General features: G+C 36.4%; 1 protein-coding gene across 2 annotated transcripts; it reads right to left on the bottom strand.

Annotated features, from left to right (window-relative positions):
* Positions 1-2,654: 2,654 nt before the first annotated feature.
* Positions 2,655-21,706, bottom strand: CYLD (cylindromatosis (turban tumor syndrome)). 2 transcript variants are annotated; one of them, XM_009581654.1, is made up of 16 exons: positions 21,048-21,706; positions 19,675-19,977; positions 18,685-18,792; positions 17,508-17,613; positions 16,279-16,395; positions 14,228-14,607; positions 12,563-12,728; positions 11,594-11,735; positions 10,927-11,049; positions 9,511-9,602; positions 8,335-8,401; positions 6,510-6,642; positions 5,772-5,880; positions 5,166-5,284; positions 4,283-4,499; positions 2,655-2,839 (listed from the first exon to the last, which is right to left on the bottom strand). In XM_009581654.1, exons 1-16 carry the CDS (start codon positions 21,540-21,542, stop codon positions 2,655-2,657), a joined length of 2,862 nt encoding a protein of 953 aa, XP_009579949.1. In that variant the 5' UTR covers positions 21,543-21,706. The 2 variants fall into 2 exon arrangements, with proteins under 2 accessions (XP_009579949.1, XP_009579950.1); XM_009581655.1 differs by having other exon boundaries at positions 17,508-17,606; positions 18,687-18,792.
* Between the last annotated feature and the right edge of the window lie 4,081 nt (positions 21,707-25,787).

Raw genomic sequence — 25,787 nt, 5'->3', positions numbered from 1 at the left:
AAAAGGGATTCTTGGATATTTGCAGTTGTGAAAAAGAGTCGTTATTTTGCTACAAGATTCTTCATCTAGAAAACTTTAATATGGTTGCCAAGTCCAAGTCTTTCCTCTGGCCATAGCAGTTCCACAGCTGTTCTCCGAGTTCAGACAGGAAGAGGTAAGGTAACTCTAACTTTAGGCAGTATGTAATATATGTGAAGGGCAGGGGTGGGGTGGGGCAGGAAGGGAGGAAGATGGCACAAGTGGAACACATATGAAAGTTAATGCCTTGGGAAAACTAGAAAATAAATCCAGGGCTAGTGGAGAGAAAGAATCCAGACATTCATATTGGTCTCATTGGTACATAGGTTTGTGCTTGTTCACTTTGTAAAGCCTTGACGTTTGCTCCTTGTTCAGAAGGGGGCACTGCTTGCAACTACTTGCAGGTTGAGAGTCACGATGGGGTTAGGGGATGAAGGTATCAAACAAGGTTTCAAACTTCGTAGAGAGCAAGTTGAGCATCTGTTGTATTATTATTGCCTTCATTTTTGCAAGCCCCCTCTTGCCTTTGCTTTGCAAACAGCTCTATTTAAAAAACATCACTTGAGGTACCCGGAGGCTGTGGCCAGACGTCATCTTCAATATGCAGCCAAGGGTGGGTTATCATACCTTCTGCTCAGATTATGTAAGTGTTCTCGAGCCCATTTTAATAAATACAAGCTGCCTAGCCAAGACCTATAACTAGTCTTTTTACCTTATATTGCCTATGGCATCTTTGTTGACACATCTGAGCATCTGCAGCTGCTGTCCCAGAGCAGGATAGTATGTAGCCAAGGAAGAGCCAATGGACAATAACCCATCCATCGACAGATGGTTACAGAATCCATCACCTAAAGCCTCACTAAAATTTTTCAGGAGAGTTCAAGAGCTCGTAGTAGTACTGAAATTAAAGAAACAGAGTTTTGCCAAGGAGCGCAGACTAGGTAAGTAAGGCAAGGGAACATAGAAGCCAGGAAACTTATTAGACGCAAAAGCAAGTGACACTTCCAGTAACTTTCTTGCTCTTGAGAGTGAAAAATTAGAGCACACTTCATGCAGCAGCTAATAGAACAGATCAACTCTCTCAGCACCCCTTGCTTTAGACAGGTTAGTCCTTCAAGCATAATTTTCAAATCTCTCTCTAGTACTGTTCAGTGGTAAAGCGTGTCCCAAAGAAAGATTTTAGGTTTTCCAAGAAGAACAAAGTAACCACATTTTCTACAATATGGGATCAGTCTCCATTGTCTTTAAAACAGTGGCTTTTTCAAAGTGGCTTTTCCTCCATTATATTTTGTGACCTTCCTTCTATAGACTTGATCCCCAAAAGGAAGTTTTCAATATAAAACATGTTAGAGTTGAAAATGTACAGCTCATATGTATGCAATTTGTACAACCAGATTTTACTGTATCTGTACAGTTGCATGTTTGCTAGTCAGTGTAGACAGAAGTAGCTAAAAAGCAACTAAAACAACAGTATTTCATTGCAAACAGGAACCAACAAAGTATATTATTTTACATCAGCACAGGTTTTGCAGCTTTTCAAGTTAGTTTTCATTAGGTACTTGGTATACAGTAAAACTCTGATCTACTTTTATTTATAGTTTCATCTTTCCAAGCAGAGATTTTTAATATTCATTAGTAATCCTGAAATGAAGAGTCAGATGTATAACATATTCCCAGGTAGTAGCCTAATGTACTGTAGAAAAGTCAGTTTTGTTTTACCAAGGACTAGAATCCACTTCAGTAACATTCCCTGAGGCAATCCACTATTTTATTGTTTTGTCCTCGAATCATTTGTGTATAGTTGCTGTTCTGATCCAGACTGCTTTGTTTCTTTAAAAACAGACACTTACTTAGAAAAAGACATCTGTTAACTTTCATTGCTAATTTTGTATTTCAGCAATTATGTTTCCCCTTAATACCCTTTTCTCCTCCTCTTTTCCTTCTCCAAAAATCACAAGTTAACAGATAGCAAATCTGTGTGCTTGATTTTCACAAGATAGGAATTCAGATCTTTAAATAAACATTAATTTTTGAAGATGCAAATGTGTGAACTGAAAAGAATGTAGTAGACAGACAACAGAACAGAATTAATATGCGATGAACATTCTAAAATTTATTTTACCGAAACTGAAGTTAGTCTCTCTTCAAGAGAGAGACTCTATGGTGCTAAAAAGATCAATGGTGGGGAGAAGTGGTGGGTGTAGAGGGTAAAGGAACACAAGAGAATCATCATCCTTGGTCCACAGAAACGCACTGAGCAAGAACACTGTGTGTCTTTACATTCTCAATGGACTAAGGAGGTTTCTCCTGATATAATTCCACCTTTAACACTTCAAAAAAGCCTGTGTATAATCAATGCACTTAAAGCTTTAAGTTTTAGTAACTTCACTTAGACTTTGTTTATAAAACAAACACACACAAGCACACTTCCCAGAGTGCAAAATGCTTAAATACTTCAATGACAGAACTCCACGTGTAGTTTTTGGAACAGTAATCCTTTTGCTCTCAGAGTCAACGTCTTCCTTGTCATCGCATCCATTGCCAGCAACGGTTGCATTAAAACTAACCAAAAAAATGCAGCAAATGCAACAGTAGATAACTCTATACTGTTTCTTCAGTTTTCCAGAGGACATTGTTCATTTGTATAAACTCATCGTTGGACTTTGATACATGCACATGTAAGCATCACAAAGTAGTCTTCGTGCACAACCTTGAATTTTTCTGGAATCCAGTGAGTGTAATTCTTCTAGAGACATCTTCAGGTATTCACCAACTTCTGGACATGGGGTAACTTGTGGAATGTTAAAGCCATTCTGACCTCCTTTTAACCATAAGGAAAGAAAGAGAAACAGATTACAATAGCATCTACATATATTTACTCTTTATAATGTGCTTTAGTTATGACAGCATCACCAGTTCTTGAAAATGCCTTCTAAAAAAACCTAAATACGCCATTCTGGACTACTGCAGGGTAAACTTTTCATGTAAGTGTATTGTTCAAGAAAAATAGCAATCCATTTCTGAATATCTCGTAGTGTTACTAACAAGCAAATACCCACACAAACACCACACAAAAACCCCACCAGAACGACAACTTTGGGAGAGTGACCTGAATACATACTCCACCTCAAATGCTACTGAATTTGTTAACAACATGAAAACTGGCAACAGTTGATGAATTTCTAAACCATGAGTGTCTGTACCTGACTTGCAAGACTAAAGCAGAGTTTGCTCCTGGCCATTTTCCATGCAAAAAAAAGAAAAAATTCAAACAACAGAAGTATGGGCATCCATGACACTGGTCCCCAGAAGATATTTTTAGCTTATAGCACCAGCTGAAGAAAAATACTTGTGATACAAAAAAAACCTAAGATCAGCAGGAGATACATCTAGTATCTCATGTGATCTACAGTCCTAAAATAAAGTGGTTCTTCACAGACTTCAGTCGTACACATTTCAAGCACTGAAAGAAAGCTTGATTGCCTTCTGATTGTTATAAGAAAGAGACTTTAGTCCTGTGGCAGTTTCATTTTCAACAGGAGGCAAGATTCTTCTCCCCCCGTCCCCCAAATCACACTGTAACAGAGGGGTTCAAGAATTCTTCATGCAAAGAACTGTTACTATGAATCTGACACTTGCGTCTATTTCTGTTTTTCTCAGGCACCAGAATTGAACAGAGTGTCCTTATTTAAACACTATTTAATGCAGCAGTATCTACAAGAACACTTGTTTTACTGACATTTGTATTATTACAGGGTAACAGTTTTCCACTGATAACTCTAAAGAGATTTAAAGGGACAGCATAGATGTTGTAATGTGTGACTATTTCTTTTATTCTAAAGATACCTACACTAAGTCACTTAAGCAAAAGCAATAAAAATATTTGCATAGTATTTGATAATTGTGTACATCCACTTAAATAAGGACTGAAAGAACACATTGCTGCAGTTGATTATTTAAAATTACTTCTCTCTGCCAAACTTGCAAAGTATAGAAAAATGTATAAGGAGTCCCGCTAGAAAACTTCTGCAGTTACTTCTGTACCATCTACCTACTAAGGCATCCAATCTAGTTGAAATTCAGACTATGCAAATCAGTAGCTGCTATGAAATCAATGTGCTGAGGTAAGGCTGGGTCAAGATTAGTGTCCCAGCATCAAGTACTTCAAGTTAAACAATATCCCCAAAACGTTAAGAAATAGCCACCAAAATTTAAAACGTAAAAAAATTAAGAGAAAATTAATAAGAATAAATAAAAGATCTACCATCCCGATCTGCCATGCTGTCAAAGAAAAGCCAGGCGGAGTCATCCCTCCCGTATTTAACAAAAGCTACATAGTGGCTTGTTTCTATGCAGAGAACAGCAAACAACTCCATCTTCTGGTACGGGATGCAGCCATGTCGCCAATCCCAGTCTGGCAGATCTTTAGGTAGTGACAATGGATTGAATTTATGACTCTGTCTCTTGGGATGAAGATGAACCTACAATTGAAGTGATATTTCAGAAGAGAAAAAACACCCCATAAGATTATTTGTTTCAGTGGCAGACAAAGCTAAAAAGAACATTACTCCTGAACTGAAGATTAATGGCATTAGAGGAGGAACTGCAATAACAGCAGCAGACTAAACGTTTCTTCTATTTTTCCCCACCAGTGTAGTTCAATATTGCCCAGAAAATTCAAGTCTAAGGTTAGAAGGGAGGTCAGATTTAATGCAACAATTTTCTACGATGCTCAGACTTGAAAACAAGCTGTGACTAGGACAGCTTCATGCAAGTTACCAAACAGCTCTCAAAATTAAACAGTTCTATGTCATGAATTTATCAAGTCAAACAAAGTAGGATGTATGTAAAATTAGGATTTAAAGCAGGCAGCTTGGAATCTGTTTCCTGTTGCCTACGATTACTACTTCTCCACTGTATTCAGTCCTGGATTTGGCAGCTGCCATGTTTTTAGTAAGAAACTGTTGATGAGTACACTGCAGAGTCAAGTGGAGTTCCTCATTTGTCACCGAAGACTATACTTGGTGGGTGCAGTTACACTAGTGCCGGTGAGAAAGTCTCACTACACCCTTATGCCTTTCTGTCGATTAATACAGCACACACTATTTGGGTTAAACCCACGTAGAATAACAAAGACAACAGCTTACTTGCGTATTGCAGGTTTTGCAGAATTGTTTGATTTTCCCAGCAGAAATATCAGTATCTTCATAACATTCTCTGCACTCATACATAGCAAGCCCTCCACATATACGGCACTGCCTGGGAGCTGCATTTTTAAAGAAGGTATTAGTCTCCAATTTGGGGAGGCTTTTCTTGGTTTTTTTTTTTAAGATGACGGGTATGGAAAGGAGGGAGGATTACTACTTTAAATGGAGAAAAACACTACATTAAAAAAGCTAAAACAAGATTGCCAACGAAAGCAGAAATGTACCACTCTATTTAACTTCTTCCCTTTGACATAATGTGGAATAAGAGAAAAAGGGTTAGAGTGGTAAGTTGCAAAACGGAAGATGATAAAAATTAAGTTTTATCAACTGCATGAACAAGGAAAAACAGGCTTTTAAATTGAGTTAGTTCTCTCTTGTCATATTGGTGCAGTTAGTTTAGCCCCTATGTCTGTTGACACCAGAAAAAAAAATTTTAAAAATAGCATAAGCTGGTGGCCATGACAGTAAAAGAAAAGGCCGTGACAGTTTCAGTTAGACACTCTCAACAACTCTCTTTTATTACACAATGCTATGTTGTATACTTACTATCTTCAAGTAAGTCTGTTATATTTAATTCCAAGGATGGAAAAATTTTGTTGAACATTTTGAAGTCTTTTCCAAACCGAGGCATCTGGATAATCAGACAAGAGGGTGCCTAGGTAAAATGCCAGAATATAATAAGCTTGAGATAGATAATTACCTAAATTTAGAGACATTCTTCTAATGCTATAAACATATTCATGTTACTTAAACTTGCAGCCCATTGACTTCAAAATTAACGAGTCGGTAAGCAAACCAAAATTAAGTCTTTGAGAGAAACTACAGCTGAAAAACAAAAGAACAGGAAAGTGGCATCTAAATCATTGTCAAATGTTGTAAGTCCCAGTCATGCTCATGTATGATATTAAATATACTGGACTACACTCCCTCATCCGGGGCGGGGCAGAAAAAAAAAAAAAAAAAATCTTCCCTTTGTAAAGCTTTTTACAAACAGAGGTATCTCAAAATATTAGTCCTTAAGACAACTTACTGTCAGTAACTAAGAAGTTTTCTTTTAGTAATTCTTTACCTAAATTACTTTGGTCTGTTCAGCCAAAAGATACATGTCATTAAGTCAGCCTTAAAATATTTTTGTAATGTAGGCAACCTGTACCACTGACCTAGTACTCCCATTTCCAGCATGTCCGCATTTCGTTTTTGCACCAAATCCCACTTTTGTCCCCTTCCTGAATGGGCAAATATCTAAGTATCATCACTTCTAACAAAGCAACAGCTGTCACCAACCTCTGCAAACTTCAAGTTGCTGTTGATGAATGACCACTCTAGTAACTGCTGAATTGTTGGGACTCCAACTTTCTCATTTTTGTCCATAAAAATTTGATAGAAGTAACAGTCTTGTACTTTCTGACCTGCTGATCTAAAAACAGATTTAAAAAACAGATTCTGAAGCTCTACTGTAACGATGATTGTATTTTACTAGGAAAATAACATCTACCAGAAAATAGTCTATGCGACATACTCTCTGCATTGAAATATATTGTGCTTTAAAAAAAAAAAAAAAAACAAAAAAAACCCAAAAAACAACAACCAGCAACAACACAAAATGTCTTAGATGATAGGCAATCAAGTATTAAGTGCGGACTGATTTTAGAAAACTTATTTAAGAAACAAAAGCAGTATAAGTTTCAGAGTGTGTTTTCAAAACATATGCCTATGCATTAGTGAACTACCAACCGAGAAATACTTCCTAAGCATATGCATCAAAAACTCCAGCACACTAAAGCAGCTTTCATTGGAAAGATAATTAAGAGTTTCAGTAACAAAACATCAAAAGGAACAACAATAATTCTCTTCAGTATGGTTTTCCCAATAAGGAGTTAAAGAAAATGGCTGGGTTTAATGAAACATTTCCTTTTAATCAGGGAGATATTTACACTGCTTCCTGCAGTAGAAGTCTCACATAGATGGCTAGTGTTGCTAGACTTGCTATACAGTTAACAGAGAACTCTCCAAAAGGATGAAATCCCGATTTAAGGGCTGTCCAGCTCTAATTGTTAAGAAGCCTTCCACACCTAGGCAAACATGAAGAAGGCAGGCTACTACATTAACTGCCAATGCTAGCCATTGTAAGTGGTCTGGATAAACTTTTTCATCCTCACAGAAAAAAAAGAAAAAACCTCACCCCACAAACCAACCCCCCCAAAAAAACAAACAACAAGAACCACAAAACCACAACACAATTTTATATGGGTAGGGAGAAGGACAAAGGATTAAGCTACCAATTTAAGTAAGTTTTGATGTCAGATGTTTCAAAACAAATTGAAAATTAAGTACTGATGTTTTCAGGTAATATTTCTGTTACATAAACATAAATCTGATATATTTGGGAAGAGAGCTTCAGATGAGTAATTCAACCTACTCTGGAAGGACATAAGAAAGGATCTAGAAGACACTGCTCACATTGAAGAAATGGATTTTGCTATCATGGAGAAAAAGCATATAGGAGTAGCTGGCCTCCAACAGCAAAAGAAAAAAGTTAGGTAATAGCTGTTTCATCTCAGTGCTACAGTCAAGAATGAGGGCATACATAAATGCCAGTATCTGTTCTTTTGATAAAGTAAGAGAAGCCAAACTTGATGAAGGCAAACCATTGAAATATTTTCATTAGCCTTAAAGAAGAAATGCTAATCAGTTTCCATGGCTTAAACACCGACTCAGCAATTTCTCCAGCTTGTCCCAGAAATAAGTAGCTAGAAGCTGTAGGCCACATTAAGAAGTGCTGTAGGGTCCTCTTACAGCAGCCCTTCTCCAGCATAACTAACAGGAAGACAGTAAAGCTCTCTCCCCCCTAGGACAGGGGATCTTTGTCCAGTTCTCCTGAAACTATGTTCATGAGCTTTTTCAACAAAAGTCTAGCGGGGCAAAAACCACCTACCAAAAAAAGGTAGGAAATAGTGTCAAATTTGTCAATATAACTTTATTACATTGCATCTTATTAGAAATATGAATCACAAGTCAAAGGTGCTTAAGAGCTATCTCAGTTTGAAAGGCAGCGGATACTCTCTCCTCATCAATCTACAAACAGATGAGTTAAAGAAAAAAGATTCACCTTATTTTCAACAGTGGCTCAACTCTTAGAATATGATGAAATAAAATATTCAAAAATTCTTCTGGATCTGGGGAGGGGAGGAAAAAAAAAAAGTCTTGTTAATATGCAAAACCAGATACATTATTCAAGACTGATTTTAAATAAAAGTTTTCAAAATTTTAATAGGAAAAAAGTAAAGGTTCATTTTTACAGCTTTATTAACACAATAAGATTATGACAAACCATGAACATTTTCACGACACAAACCTCTATTTACTCTTTTGGTGTCAAATGGCCTTAATAAAAGATACAGGCTCAACAGGGTAACAAAGCTTTCCAGTAAAGATCAAAAAGATGCTCTGTATTTCAGAAGAATCACTTGGCGCCACACAACTTTTCAGGAGAAATAAAAGCTTTCAAAAGAAAACAGTGAAACTGCAGAGAAGCAGTGAGAAGTAGTGACAGTAACACTTACATAAAAACCACACCATAGTACAAAGTTCATCTAAAGACCAAATTCTCTAATCAAGAATGCAGCCAACACTAGTTTCCCATTCTGCCCAACGCTGAGAGTTTTCTGGTATGTTTCTCTTCCTGCCACTAACTGCAATAAATAACTGGTTTTCAGCATTTAGCATTTACAAAGAAAGTAGTGTTCTCCCAAACAAAAATGAAACAGCTACATAATACCATGCTAATTAATCATTATACGCAGCAGAAGATCAAAAGGTTGGGAATTGATTTTTCCAACATGATTTACACATTTTATTTCTTAATATACTACATAACCATTGTGACAATGAAATGTAGTGGAAAGATTATTCCTCAGGGACCAAAGTGACATTTTGAAAGAGGACAAAGACCCCAGCATTATCACAGTCTTCATTTCTGAGGAAGAGCCTTGGATCTCCCTTAACTGCTAGAAGGGAGTTACGTGGGCACAGGAAGGCAAGAAAAGAAATCCAGTCACTGAAAGACTGGTACAGCAGAAACTGTTAAGCTAGGGTTCCTTACAGACCCAAGGAAGCAGAAAAGACCTTTTTACCACCCAATGGTCACTCAAATCTCTGGTAGAGATATTACTGCTACAGCGTGGTTTGTGTGTTTTGTTCTGGTATAATTATATGGCAAGGTATTTCAGTTCCTTCATACTATGATTCTTAGAAATCTCAAAGAAAGGAAAACCTCCCCAGTTACCTTTTTCCTCTGAAGTGAATCCTGATGCAGCCTCAACTTTTTCAAGTATTTTCCTCAGTTTCATTATTTTTGTAGCACATACATATCCATATCTAAGATAAATGGGTTTAATAAGCTATTAGCTAGTTTGTGATCAAGTCAGAGAAGCAGAAAAAAAAAACCCTCTTAAATGCTGAAACACAGGCTCTCGGATCCTTCTTTAACTGTGTGCAGTATTTCTTCAAAACTATGTAGTGACTCCTCATATTCAATCTGACTTCCAGTTTTTTTAATGCAGTATAAATTTAGTGCAGTGCTCAATGATCTTGCATAACCTTTAAGAGCTCTTTTTAAACATTAACTTACCAGGATAACTGTTTTCTGATTTGTCAGTCAATTACTTTTGATTTGTTTTCACTCTAATTTGCACTGCTTTATACATAATTTTCAGGATATCACGTAATAACAGCACTGTGGGAGTTGTTATTAAAAAAATATTTCAATATTTGAGAAAAAGATACAGAACTGTATTGCTGACCTAAGAAGCTGAAGTTTTGAGCATTCAATCTTTTCCTCTAAAACTTTACAAAAAGCACAAAGAAAGTTTTAGCCATGGTGGAAAGGTAGGAGAAGTAACAGTTTCAGTCTTCTCAGCCATTTGAGATTTCTGCTACTCGGTGTGTATCCTACTGCCTATACCACAGAACCCTGGAACACACCAGGCAAAGTACACACACCCTTACAAGAACAAGGGTTCAGAAGCCATCATTTTATTCCAGGAATGAAAAGTAACAACTTCGTGATAAATTGTTCAGTGATAGCCCACAGAATTTCAGCACTACAGCTGTATTATTTGCATGTTTAAAAAAAAACTAAGCTAAAGACAAATAACTTTTCATTCAGATTTTTGCCATATTTCCTTTGTTCATTGTGCCCAAGAAATTACAGAGCTCATGTTAAGTTCTTTTAATAAAAGCATTTTGACCACTTGCAGACCACATGTAAAAATTAATGAAACTTTTAAAGCCCCGTCAAATCTATCAAATTGTGAAACTCCACATAAGACAACCCAAATACTTTTCTTGTCAAGAACAGCAGCATTAAAAACATGTAAATATAAATGCTGTGAACAAACGTAACTTTTATTTATCAATGCTTTTGTATTCATACCTATACAAATTTTACAACAGCTTTATGCTGATCGCATTTCCAAATAGAGCCTAGTGAAAATATTTTATCACCAAACAGTGAATTACTATTTCCAGTTAGCACTGATTAAATTTACCATGACAAACAAGTAACAATACTCAAAAAAACCCAAACAGACTGGCAGCAGCAGCTAGCCAAACTTTTCAGGTTTGCAATAGGAATGCATACACAGCAGGATCTAGTATAAAATTTGTATTAGACCACAGATCAGTTCATGTCTTTACTTACATTCTCAGAGGATTCACAATCTCTGTTCGCAACAGCTCTTGAGTCTCACTATAATACTCTACGTCATTCTTTTCTTTAGGTCTGAGTAACACAGTGTCCAAAACAGAGCTAAAAGAAAACAGGCTACAAAGAAAAACAGAAAAGGAAAACTGTTTTGATTCTGGAATATACAATCATTCCGATGCCTCAGCAACATAAGACAAACCAAGCAAAGCCACAGGAAGAATTAAAGAACTAAACAAACTCAAAAAGAGATAATTATGGACAGAGGACAACACAGCTGTACTAAATAGTAAAAGTCCACTCTAACCCAGTATCCTTTCTGCAGCAGAACACAAAACCCATTGCCAAGGTAGGATTCTACAAATAAGTTATATTTCCCTCCCTCCATCCCCCAGCCTGTGTACTCCTTCATCCTTCAACCATTTACACCCAAAAAGAGTATAGATACATAAGGGCCAGTACAATTTGGACATGATTAGCACTTTCATGTTATGCAGTGAATGCTGCAGAACTTGTTCAAATTTAAAGAGCATAGTAATGTGTCAAAGATTGCAGTGCGTGACTAAGTAAGCTGCACAGTAATACAGACAGACAGTCATTACAACAAAGATCACGTGTTCTGCATTTCTAGCATGGGATGCCACTATACAAATTATGAACTTACCAGAATAAGGTGGAGTCTAAGTAACAGGAGTTGTAATGACCCTGGATACCTTTCTTCTTTCCAATCATTGTCTCTAAACCTTCTTTTTCCATTTTTGGAGGAGTGTTTTCTTCTACCACTTCACTTAAGTAACCTCCAAAGGCTGAAATTTTTTTTTTCAAAAGACACTTTAAAGCCTCAAATTTTATCCCCCTTGAGATTTTCCTATTAATGTTTTATAGCTAAGTTGCTGCCTTAGAGTAAGCATTCCTCCTCTGGACTAGAATAGCATCTTATTATAGCTGAGACTCACTGTCTTCCAGAGAGCGAACAAGGCCTTACATTCCACTGACAATGCACATTAGAGTGCTTCAGAAAGCCTGCAGCACTGAATTAATTTTATCCAGTAGGAATGAAGTTCTCTTCCCATTATAAACGCCCTGTTCACACTATCTTACAAGTATCAGACACTTTCTTTGCTGTTGTCCCAGGCAATACAACATAACCCAAGAAATTTAAAATATTTGAAGTTAGAAAAAAAATTTGAGTTCCTCACCACTAACTTCCACCATAAAAATACATGCTTTTCTATGTTAAAATTTAGGAAAAAAAAATAATTTGACATTATAGAAAAATAACTGTCTTTATTTCTGATAATGCAGTCACATATTGCTGGAGTTGCAAATACCATTTTCAGCAAGATCGCTTTACAACTTCTAAAGTAAAAAATGTCCAGCATAACAAAAAATCCTGTAATTTTATTAAATTTCTTTAAATATATGAACATTTTCTTGGTTTAAAGCATAAAAAAGTAATCCATAGAAGCATTATGTTTGGTACAGACTGATCTTCTATTCATTAATCTAATTTAAATAATACCTGTACAGATTTTCAAGTGTTCAATACAAAGAACATATTGCAGGAATAAATGAAACCAAAACCCAGGTCAGTTCCCAGCTGATAAATAAGTAATAAGCAGAAGCTCAGTACCTAGAGAGTTGCAGCGTTCAATCTGGTTGGAAACGGGCTGTAGGGAGGCAAACCTGGAATCCGGCCTGCAGCTTTTGAGTTTAACAAAAAGAGCTTTCTTCGGAGCACAAGTGAAGTATCGAGTTCCTTTAAATGTTCCATCCGTACAACCTGCACATTCATCTTCCTGAAAATTCAAGACAGAATTCACTATTTTTCTTATTTCTAGAATTCTGCAGTAAGACATTTGATAAAGTATCTACCCATAAGTCACCCTTCGGGTACTCTGAAGTTTGATACACAATGTTCCTGCATTTTAGTATACAAAGCTTCAGCTGAGGTGTTCTTTAACTGGATTTATTGAGGAAATGAAGAGTCGCACTTTTTTCTTCATGCTGAAACTTTCACTCCATCCAAAATAAAACAAAAATTCCATCAGAAGCAGCTTGGGAGAGGTGGGAGAGGAGAGCGAGAATTAAACCTAGTCAACATTAGGAACTTAACTAAGCTAGCTAGTCACTTCAGATTCCTTCTGTAGTTAGAAAGAGCACACATGCACTACCGAGCATCTTTTAAAACTCAATTAAAACCACTAAGCATTGGGTAGTGTCAATATTTCTAGTGTGACTGTGGCCTGCACAGGAAAAATACCTGCTTCAGAACACACAAAATGTACATCAAGGAAAGACAACACAAACTAGGTATCAAAAATAACGAGTTATTATTATTTATCTTTGATAACATGATTTAAGGTATATGGTCTGCTTACTAACAATTGCTAGGTTTTAATGCAGAAATGCATGACAGGCAAGTCCAAGACCCCAGTTTAACACAAGGCATCCTAAGATGCAGTCTCAGAACACCTGTGGCAAACTATAGCTTGAGCTTCACCCAAAAAACCCACAAGCATCAGGATTTTTTGTAACAGCTAAAATTCCAGTCACATTCTCACCTACTTTGCTAAAGATGTTTGTTGTCTTACATACTTGTACACTGCTTTATCTGAAATTTTATTGAACATTATCCCAAAATAAAGAACCCCATCTCCCTAATTGTGTCCACATTAATTTAACTGACAGCCAATCACAACCTTGGCAGCAGCTGCCACAGAGTAAATGTCAGTACATAGCAGCAATTCATGTTTGCAGCAACTGAGAATTTACAAAGGGCCCATACGAACACATAAAGCACGTGGCTGTCAAATCAACAATATCACTACCATCGAATATCAAAACCAGTGTTATGACTCTGACAGTCATAACTCTGACGCTGCCTGTTTGCTGGTATGCAAAAAACAAACAAACAAAAAATTGACATTCAATAAAGACTCTTACAGCCAGGGCATTTTACGTAAATCTGCATTTCAAAGAACCTTTACATACGGTCGGCTTTTTTCAATTAAAATCTCCATGACATAAGCAAAGGGCACTCCTTTGAAGTAAGTGACCAGTCCTACAAATTCAATTACCCACTGTGACACAAAGACATCTCAGAGCCTATTAGCAGAGTAAGGTCTAGGGCAGCCACAAAAGTCAGGGCTCAAAAAATTTAGCTATGTTATAAGGGATCACATGGCAACCTGTTTGGACAAATTCCTCCAGACTGACTGCTTTCGCGAAGCATACTCTCGGAAACAAAACTAGTAACATGTAATTAATATTAATACGAACTACAATTTACATTTACCAGTTCCAGTCCTGCTAATACTTCATTTACTCCAGGGGGCTGGCCAATCCAGCGGATTACTCCATAGAAAGGAGGATTTTCTTTAACTTCAGCCAAGGAACCTGCTTCAAGACCATGTGAGTTCCCGACTGGGCCTGCTGTTGATGGACTCTCCTGGTTAGCCGTAGTATTTACATCACCAATGACTGACTGAACAGATAAAGAGAGAGGACTATGTCCAATAGTACCATTAGTACTTGATGTTTTTGTCAAGCTAAAAGGGAGGGAGTGAAATCTGTTTTCCGTAGACACAGAGTTTGTTAAAGGTGGCTGCAGCGGTGGTGAAGAATGCCCAAATCCGGGAGATGAATCAGTAAGTGATTTTGCAGGGTCTTCGGCAACTGTTAAAATCAAAACCAAGATGTTAGTAAATGTTGGGGTTTTTTTCCCCCATCTTACAAAACAAAAAACTTAGCTATCAAACAAACGAAGTGTATCTGCAACCACATCTGATTTAACGGGTGTCCTGTATAGGAAGCACTAACAGCTGGGGACTCGCAAGAAGATGTTTGTCACTTGGCAACACTGGAGAGACAGAACTGGCTGAGGAGATGCTGCTGTAGCCCTACCACTTTTACCACAACCAACGGAAACGAACAGCCCAGAGAAAGATGTTAACCAGAAACTACAGGAATGTTTAGATTGAGAACTTTTTTCTTTTTTTTACCCCCACATCGGAATTTTTCTTTGAATACAAGTTAACAGCCCCAAGGATTACGACTGTAATGGGCAAAACTAGGAAGAACTCATTGGTCAGTGTGATTGAGGAAAGGATTTGGTTCACAGCTTATAGAGAGATGAGTAATTGCTTGCAGACATGATTTGCAAATGGAAAAGTGTTTATTCCCCTGGCTCTATCACAATATACTTTGGTTCTAACACAAGGAATCTATCAGTGTCTATAAAGAATAAAGGATTTAAATAAGTCATGACTAATGCAGTGCTTGATAAATGAGATCACAACTACATGTAATAGCACAAGTGTTCTGTATCTTCTCTCATGTCTCTATGGGGTCTCTAATACACAATTGGTATTCACAGAGCAAAAACCCCTTCTTCATCACCTCTTCTCTCCATGCTGTCTTATTAACTGAAGTTAATGTCCAAAAATTTGAAAAAAAAATTATTTAATCCTTTACTTCCATAGTCCTTTCTAGATAGGATATTGACCTTGTTTATTTTAAATATTGTAATAAACTAATTTTTAAACAGAGCTCCAAGCTGTTCGAACAGCATCTGTTAGGCAACCAAGAACAATTTGAACCCATTTTCTTTTACTGTTCATGGAATTCAGGGGCTACTACTGCTATGGGTTTCCACTGTAAATTAACATTATTAGTTTAGTATTTACACCTTCAGTCACTAAGCCAGCCAGCCACACTTCAGAAAAGTTGACCAGGGGAAAAAAAAAATTAATTAAAAAAAATAAGTAGATCTGGAAGCAAATCAAGATATACTGATCCTTTGGGTACATGCACCCACACTTGTAAGAATGCAGAGGGACATTTTACAGAAATAACTTTTTAAAAGTACTGAAAAAACATGTATGCTTAGTCAGATTATGTTTTTTCCCCCTACTCACAGATGGATTAGCTGGCATGGCAAAATATTACATTTCTCTTAGATCTGTTACATTAGCTACAAAAAGACAGGCAAAATAAAATTACTCTATATACTTGGCTACAAGGCATATCTTCATATCTTCCCTCCAAGCCTCAGCTTTTATTTTGCCTGCAAGACATACACATTCCCACAGAGCTGCGCGTACATTGCCAGGAATGTAATCTCCTACATGCAGAATAAAACAACAGGTCTGTCAATTAAGACAGTATATTTTCATGGGGGTTCCAAGATGCTTTTTATGATACAGTATGTCTTCCACTAAGACAACATATTCCAACTGTTTTAAATTTAAACTCATATTTGTTTTATTTGAAGAACATCAATACACTCTTGTTTTGTTTTTTTAAATAAAGTGTATGCCTACATGAAAGAGTATCATCTCTCTTTACCTTCATCAATATACCATGGGGGTTTTGTTTTCGTCTGAGGCTGAGAGTCAACTGATGAGCCATTTAATGTGTAGAAGACTTCAGATCTGTTTCTATTTCCAGGTTCAGAGGTAGATCCTGGAAAACAACACGTTTTACTGAAGAGATTAATCTCTATTTACAAAAGGTTAGCTACGCTCTTCTTTCATAGTATGAATTTGTTACTGTACTTTGAAGAAGACATAACTGCCTTTCCACAAAGCTGCAAACTCTCCCAATGCTAACACAGTTCTAAGCTTGCAACAAGGTAGCAGTTAACTTAACTGCTTAATCCTCCAAGCTGAAATTTCAAGTCACCAACCTAAAAAGAAGGCAGAAAATACCCCTCAAGCACAAATTTTTCATTACTATAAATCATCGATATAAGAAAGCATTTGAGATACAGTGTACGGCAGGTATTTCTTCTTTGTGTTTAAAGCAAAAAAATTTCAGAGTAGGCAAATAAATTACCGATCCAATTCCACACAGCTATAACTTGTGCCAACATACAACCACAGTTACTTCAGTGAAGACCATCTCTGCCACAGAGATTACAGAATATGCTGTCATTAGTATTCTACAACCCAAAACAGCCACTAGTAAACTCAAAAGACACTGAATTTTTTATTTCTGCATTTAAAAAAAAAAAAAAAAATTTATTTCCCTTCCAGGTTTTTTTCCCTGGGAGGATTTTCAGAGCTGGCCAAAACCAGAGTCAAAAGAAGTTTATATTTCGGGAAATTCAATTTTGGTTTTGAATCACAGCAAAATTAACATATTCACTATTAAGTAGACCTGCTCCTGGGCTAAAAATTTGGAAGTTTCTAGCCCTGCAGAATGAAGAGAGCAGCAAACTATATTTATTAAAAAATAAAAAAAAACCCCAAAGCACACACCACACTTTCAGAAAAACAGAATGTAGCCCTGAACTGGTTATACTAGACAACTAGGTAATATGCTCTTGAATTTTTGCTAAATCTCAAACTGTTTTTCAGGAAAGTGAAGGTATCTTGAGCAGTCTTAACTTAAACTGTCTACCATCTTTATTATGATTAAATACATTCATACTAATACTCTACTTCAGAGAAATTTAACTTGATATGTAACTGAAATATTAAATGAAGTGATAGAAAATGCAAGGCAACACTTTTTCCCAAGCAACAGAAATTTGTAATCTTATTCAGGTAAAGAAAATCACTTCCCATACGTACCTGTAGCCTTTGGCTTACTATGATTGAACAAGCTTTTGTCACTGCCACCTCTTGAGGTATAGGCAAGCTTGGGAGGTCTCCTGTCCTGTGACACAGTCTCTAAGATGTGGTATATGAAGAGAATATTAGCTTCCCTTTTCTATGCTTTTACTACATAACAGAGAAGTTCAACTTGAAACCTAACTGAACCAAGGTCTAGCATCACAAGTCTTAAAAGTGAGTGCAGCAAAACCTTGTTTGGCACATAACCAACATTTTATGTATATAGGATTTGCTTCTATCACATCAGCAATTACTTTACTCTGAAATCTACCATTATTTCTTGAAAACATCAAATAGATTGACTTCACGTTCTTCAGTGTATGTGCATGCTTCCATTATGGGAAACAGATGCATGAAATTCTAAACTTAGTTTTCTACCAACACATTTACAACAAATGCTCTTTCCCCAAAAATGGAGAAGTCCCCATGAGTTCTCCAGAGAAGAGAGGAGAATTCATGCAAAAACATGTATCTCAACTAAACCAACAAGTAGGAGGTGAACATAAGAAAAGTTAGCCAAACTGAAGAGCGAGGGCAATGGTTACAGACTACGGCTGTACAAGACTGCACACTCATTAGCACCTGTCTTCAGACAGAGCACAAACAAAAGTTTTACATGAAACTTCTTTCTTTCTTCAGAAAAGGAATCAGGGGACTGTAGTGGTTACAAGTTAACACTATTCAGTGAATTACTGTGGATAGGGAATTTTTCCACAGTCTTGCTATAAATTTTCAAGTATTTACTCACAGAATGCATAAATAACACTATTAATACATTTCAAGCACAGAAAGAACAGCTTTCTGATCCAAGATATTTAAACTCCTAGAGTAAATTGAACAACATTCAATAAAAAGATTCCTGCTACAGACACTCACATATTCAGGAATACTATACAACTGTATAGTATTGTAAATACTATACAATTTTACATGAATTCTGTTCAATATTAAACCTTTTCTACTAGTGAGACTGTAACCAAAAAGGAGGAGGAAATTGAAGAGAAGTATAACACAGAAGGTTAAACTAATTCAAGTGAATTTAGGATATTAATTCCGCAGTATTATTTTAATCATATAACTGTGCCTAGGTTGAGACGTTATCAAAGTCTGCCTTCTGGTTAAGAAAGCAGAGCATACCTGGAATAACATCATTGATATGCAAAAGAAGTGTACTTTCAACACTTGCAAAACTGCACAGCTGTATTCCATTATATCTTCCATCCCAGTTTCCAATAGGATTATCCTAAAAATAGAAAAACATGTTACACGTCTCCCAAGAGAAGATTTACATTGTACAGAATACACACATATTACGTCTTTAGGAACGGAAAAAGTAGGAAAATGAAAGGTTTGACAACATCTACTTTTTCGTGTAACAAACTTTGTATTTCGAACAGTCAAACATTACAGTCTTTAAAGACAAACGCAAACTTATAAACTTTGTTCTTTTGAGAAATACTTTTAACAAGCATTCGTCTACTAAAATCCATTATTTATAAACAAGTTAGAACAATTCCAGTGCATTGTTAGGCAACAGCTACTGCAATCAAGGAAATGGAAGCACCTGATCTACAAAAACAAAACACTCTTTAACTACCAAAAATTTGAAAGCTGTTCATTTTAAAAAATTCAAGTTGCTAGAAATAATTTTTAATGACAAGCTTCACATTTTCTTGAAAGACCAACTTTTGTACTTAAAACTCAGTATTTTAAAGGTAGAACAAAGTCAAACAAACCAAACTTACATGAGAAAAAGCTTTTAAAAATAGCTAACAAAGAAAAAGGCATCCAGCCTACTTTTTTAAAAGGCAGAACAAAGCCAGTCTCACAAGACAAACACTCAACTCTATTACTTCAAGACTGACATCTAACATTGCAACTAGCTCAGTGGAGGCTCCTCAGAGTAACCAGAGTATTTCTCCTGAACTGTTTAGCATCAAATAGGATACCATTTACCTGATGCCAAAAAACAATTACCACCAAGGGGCATCTTTGGACACAAGTGTTTATTTCCCATTTTAAGTCAGCCTCCGCTGAAGTAGCTTGTGGATAATGTTTCTTCTTCTATATTGCATGTAATTTACTAACTAACACACATGCAAAAGTTATTAAAGTCATTTCTTACCATGTCCACTCCAACAACGTATCCTAAACTTTCGTTTCCTGGTAAGACATCACAGAATATAACTGTCCCATACTCTATACTCTCTCCTATCTTCAGAGAAACTCTGGAGTTGATCTCCAGAGGAGGAAGTTCTACCTGCATTGCGTCAACTGGAGCTGCATAGTCACTTTCCAGTTCATTGTCATCATCTTCCACCAGCTCCAGTTTGTCCAAAGCAACAAAAACCCCACAATCCTCATCACATCTGAAAAGCTGCTTGCCTTGGTACTGTCCATCAGTAAAGCCCTGACCACGACCTTCTTCCTAAGTGTCGGAGGAGATAGAAGAGGAGGGGAAAAAAAGAAAAGAGGGGAGGGGAAAAAAAAAAAAAAGCAGTGTATTTTGTGCAAAAGCAGACTACTACAAAAGCAGTAACATAATCCAGCGTTTTGGAGAAATTGCAGTACGAATTTGCCTGACGAACTATCATTATATTGGGAGAATTCTATTGCCGGAATTTATGGCAAATATACACACTGTCTATCTTAGGGGAATAAACAGTAAGATGTCATTAGATTAGAGAGTAGCTGCAGGCAGAAGCCTTTTTACTCAGAGAAGCATGTTTTCTTCAGGTGCAAATCTTGCTTCCATCATCAAATTTTTGCCACATCAATATAAGACTACTTCACACAAGACATAATGCTAAGCATCCAAAAATTCCACTTAGATGCCAAATAAAGAGAGCTGATTTTCAGAAGCACTTGGGCCTGATACTCCCTGAGGTTCTTAGTGGGAACTGCAAAGAATTTGGGAAAAGTTTAAACAGGACTTTGAAAAATATACTTCTACTGCAAGAGTGGCACTCTCCTGAATCTAATCTTTCAAAAGCTTATAGTTGACATTAAATTTGCAGAAATATCTTACTAGGAGCACACAACGGCAACATTCTCTACCTTAACTAGTTGCCATTTGACTTTCAGGGCTCTACAAAACCAGCAGCCCTAAAATCCAAGCCTGCATTTATGGATTATATCCTGCCACGTGCAGGGAAAAACAAAGTACTCAACAGAAATCTGAGAGTTGGATATTTGCCACGATGGGCATGTAAGTAATTAAATTTTTCTAGGCTGAAAGAGTCAGAGTATGTTCAAGTCTTTTTGGCAGCCTATGCACCTCATCAAGCTTCGCTTAACATGTAGAATACAAGGCCGATGTGATACAGTGTGTTCACAAGTACTTAAAAAAAATACTTGTAAAAAGACTGAAGGTTACAGAATTTTTAGGGGTAACGATGCTTCTAGAAAAAAAATTTACTATGACTGCCTCTTTAAATAGAAGATTTTTAGCTCATCTTATAAAATATATATGATGCTCCCCCTTAGCAAGAAACTTACCAGCAACTCTACTCCAAAGTATATCCCTGTTAGGGACCTTTCTTGCAATAAGGGTCCTCTGAAGCGAACAACTCCAGGAAATTTATCATCTCCTGATCTCAGCTGTACTCTAACAGGCGAGCCAATATCTATTTGGATGCCCTTAGTTAACCTGCTTTTGCTTTTAAACAGACTGTATCTTTCCTCACAGTTAGTAATGGCCAAAAGCAACTCAGCTAGTTTTTCATTTATTTCTATAACATCCTTCTCATCCACAAACAGAATTGCATGAGGTTGTTCCAGAATCTTTAATCCAATCTGCAGTTTCTTGCCTTTACAAGGAATATTTCTGGAATGTCCCACAGAAGAACGGTCTTGAAAAAACTGCCCAATGCTACCTTTGGGCACTTTCAAGAGCTTTTGAGTCTGCTTGTCTATGACACTGCATTCTTGGAGAAGCAAGTAAAATATCCGCTTTTTTCCCAATAGGAGGAACTTGCTTTTTCTTGACTCCATAAGCCCGAATTCATTGTGCTTAAAACTTTAAACGCTGCACAGAAGTCTTCGAGAAAAATAAGCTGTTGATTTATGCACACTGATCTTGACAAATTCTACTGGAAGGTCCAACCTTTGTGAAACAATGCAATATTCATTTTGCAAAGAAACAAATCCAGAGCAGAAAGCCTAGAATAAAAAAAAAAAAAAAAAAAGAAAAAAAAGGCAAAATTAAATTGGGGAACTACAGCTAGTCTTAAGTAAAAAAAAACAGAAAATCATTTAAATCTGTGACCAGCCCTACTCCTTCTACAGAGTAAAAATAGTTCAGCAAAATCTGAGACAGTGAACGTAGTCTCAATAGTACTGTTGATCACAGACATACCCATTTCTACTTGTTATTGCTGTGTATTCTCTAGTTCCTTGAAGCAAGAGGCTATGGAAAAAGTGTAATGAAATGCAGAAAACACACATAAGTGAAAGGATAAAGAAATCTTAATTTCAGATGAAGAGGAATAAATATCCTGCTCAAGTTTACAAACAGTATTTTATGGAAGCTTTCCACTATGAAGATCTTTTCCCATGCTTAGTGACTACTCATTTCTCATGAAGTGTACTGCATCTGTCATCCCGCATAACATTTTGATTTAGTGAAGCAGAAAATTGTGTCAATGTAACAGAGCAACATAAAATGGAAACTTCAGTAATTTATAACAGCCATTTCTTTTAATAGTAGAAATGGACACTTCCAGTAAGCAATAAACAACGTATGAAAAACAAATTGTGCCAGCATTGCAACATGCGATTCTGAAGAAAAACCTGAATGCTTTTCTTTTTATCATTTTAGAAAGATAATTCACTTCAAGGACGTAGGAAATATATCACTTCCAGTTATTAAAATACCCTGGAAGAAAACACCTTAGTTAAACATCATTCTAAGAATTATAGTTCACAATGAATAAACTAAAAAAGAACAATTTGAAAATACTTCATTGCACATGGTAGCAGATACAAAAGTAAACTACATACACACATATATATATATGTTTACAGTTTAGATCATACTGGATACATGAAGAAAGATCCGCAGTATCTTAACAGGATTTGTTTTTCTTCTAAAGATGACAGAAAAGGGTAGCACACAAGTTAAGAATATACTGTCATGTAACTTTTCCTGTTAGTAATCTGTAATGCCACAGTTTGCATTCAGTTAAAATGATTATTTATGGATTTACCTTCAGTAAATAAAAAACAAATACTCTTTGTCCTTTGCTACTCTATCCCTCCAGATCTTTTCTTTGATGGCATTCAAATACCATAAAATCTATTGCTATTTCTCTACTCAGTTTGATCCCAGCCTCAGAAGCTATCAGAAAGCAATGGAATCCAGTAGTACTGTAATTATTTTCATCATCTGTTTTTAAACAAAAAGAGTATTTTTCCCCCAAAGAAGAGTAATAACAACCACAGAGGACCTGAAATTTATGCAAAGTAGCATCTTTCAGTCACTAGGAATTCACACATTTCTGTGCTGACTTGCTGAGCCTCCTAGTGAGGCTCTTGTACCATACAGCCATTCAAACTCCGAGTATAGCATGCTTCTCCTCTTCACAGATGTTACACATGGGTGTCAATGTCATCATCACACTTTGGCACCGCTGCTGCAGCAGCTCACAGGAATTATGTGGTTTAAAGTGTTGCCATCTGCAAAGTAATTAACATCTGAGGGACAGAATCTGGACAGTTTCAGACCTCACTAAGATAAAGTCTCAGAGACTGTCAATCTGTTTTCAAGTTAAAAAATATTTTTCTTCATTTTCATTTTATATACATCAATGGGCTTTAATGTTTGTTGATGATTACAAAAAAGTCTGATATCACTATCGGACTGAAATAGTAATGTTTTATATGGGAACTGATGAAGAACACAACAGCATCTTCCCCCCTTCCCCCCAAAAGGAAACACGATTAAATGACCGTTAATTTTTAGAAGTCTACTCAGATATTAAAATAGAGTTCCAGCCAAGCTCTGTCTAGTTCCCTCCCCTTACTTTTTCCAAACACTGGGAAAAAAATAGATACTGTTTTGTTCTTTGTAGTTCCATTTTATGTCCTCAGCTTTCAAACTTTCCTTTTTGCGAGCCATTCCACAAAGTTAATCAACCCCCAATACACTGCAAACAAGTATCTCTGACATTACAGGGATCATGACCTTTCCTATTTCACTTCTAGAAATAATTCATTTTAATTTTAATAAGCATGTATGGAACAGATAATTCTGTTCAACAGCTTTAAAAAAAGTAATTTTTAATTTTTATTAAAAATATTATTTATCTATTTTTTAATAAGCATACCCTGCTTGCAGGTCCATTGCTGCAATGTTGCATAATCTTCACATGTTTAGTAGTAAAGAATTCAGTGTGAAAACATGTTAACAGCTGTATTTAGATTATATAATAGTAACTATATATGGTGCATGGTCAGCCTTTCAAAGTTCTAGTCATCCGCAGAGATGTTATTAAGCCACTGAATACAGTACCAAAAGGTTTTCCATTATGAAAAAGTTCATTATCACCATATAAAATGCCTTCCTTTAAAAACTCATCTACCACCATTGTCCCCTGCCAAAGAAAATATACAACTGTAAATATCAAATCCCCTTCTTTTAGAATAATAAAAATGATAAATTAGTATTTTAACAGCACAGAAAAGCTTGCGAAAAAGGATGTTAAGTTCTGGCAATATACCAGAAATACATGTACATAAACCACTGATTTTAGGATTTTTTTTTTTACAGCCATTTTCCATGGAATTGATTATTCTGCGAGTAAGGTATACTTGCTGAACAAACAGCACACACGTATCGGACTAGGACCAGAATAAACTACTAGACCTCAGTATGAATTAACTTGGGAACCGAACAAATTGTGCTTAGAAATGAGTCATCATTACACAGCACAACATACCAGCAACTATAAAACTTTGTGCCTACCAGAAAGAACTTGACCATCACCACAGAGGTTTAAGTGTCAGAGCCTGTTCAATTGCATTCTTCTACTCCACCTACTACCGGAATTATTTTCATGCTCAAAGGATTTTGGGAGGCAACAGGCAAGACACAGTTATGACTGCAACACTACATACTTTGGGAAAAAAAAATATTAAAAAAAATGTCAGAGGTAGGTCATAATAAGCTACCTGGCTTCAAAGCTTCCCTAACTTCCTTTTTTTCCCCTGTCTTGAGTCACTGTTGTCACTACAGAGACATCTCATCATAAAAACAGTTTGCTCTGAAACATGAGAACTTTCTTTCTACCCTGCAGTAGCCTTAGATGAAGTATACAGAGATGTTTGAATCAGCTATCAGGTTTCAGCATGAACACACAAGTCTGTAGCTCTGATTCAGAGTATAAAATGAAGAGGCTAAAATAAACTGTACGGTTTCTTACAGAACTTTCATTTTAAATACCGAGTTTTAAACAGCTGAGATACAATGTTCTTCAACAGTTCAGAAATCATTTTCAAAAGAAGGTTAAAACTAGTAGCAAGTAAATTTAGTTGCAGCTCAACGTACACAGAATTACATGACTGCAATACAGGCCATGAGTGGAAAAAATAGAAATTGTTTTTTCAAAATAGCGGTTGAAATTGCCTGATACAAATAAGTTCATACTGGTAACATGATTTCTGAAAGAAAATGCAACTGAAAAACTCCACTAAATTTTGTTAGGTGTTATAAATTTAATACAAATATTCTACTTTAGAGGAAGAACAAAAATCATTATCAACTATCAGAATACTCTGGCATTACTAGATTTGGCAAGTATACAGCAATACACCATCATCACTGTTCTGCATACAACCCTTCTGTCAACATGATATGCAAGTCCTCTCAATAAAATGAAATGTGTATGTTCAGATTTTGAAATGAAAATCAAATCGTATTTAACTTTGCTCAGTAACGAATATTTAATGCAAGAGTGATGGATCTGTTTACTGCCTAGCAAGGTAAGATGTGACATACAATGTACTTGCAAGTCACAAGGCTCGATACAAGGCTAAGTTTTTGAGAATAATTATTTCCCGCCCCCCCCCAATTTTGAGAATTTTCTCTACCTCTCTGGGCGGTTATGAGCAGGACAGGGAAGGAAAGCCCCGAAACACTTGTTAAGTCGGAGCAACGGGCTTAACGCTGAACAACAGCAAACGCACAGCTGGGCCCAAGCTCGGCGCCCCCGCACAGCCCTGACGGGAGCTACCGCCACC

Source organism: Fulmarus glacialis, unplaced genomic scaffold (assembly GCF_000690835.1).
Source record: "Fulmarus glacialis isolate BGI_N327 unplaced genomic scaffold, ASM69083v1 scaffold28087, whole genome shotgun sequence".
Taxonomy (NCBI): domain Eukaryota; kingdom Metazoa; phylum Chordata; class Aves; order Procellariiformes; family Procellariidae; genus Fulmarus; species Fulmarus glacialis.
Note: the sequence above shows the minus strand (reverse complement) of the source record. Positions and strands in the feature narration are given on the sequence as shown.

Bases quoted from the DNA above. Each gene is read 5' to 3' on its own strand.
- CYLD (XM_009581654.1), bottom strand. From the start codon at position 21,542: ATGGAGTCAAGAAAAAGCAAGTTCCTCCTATTGGGAAAAAAGCGGATA. The intron at 19,978-21,047 runs GTAAGTTTCTTG...TCCGACACTTAG, and splicing joins ACTTTGGAGTAGAGTTGCTG to GAAGAAGGTCGTGGTCAGGG. The intron at 5,881-6,509 runs GTTGGTGACAGC...CATTTTACCTAG, and splicing joins GCAACTTGAAGTTTGCAGAG to GCACCCTCTTGTCTGATTAT.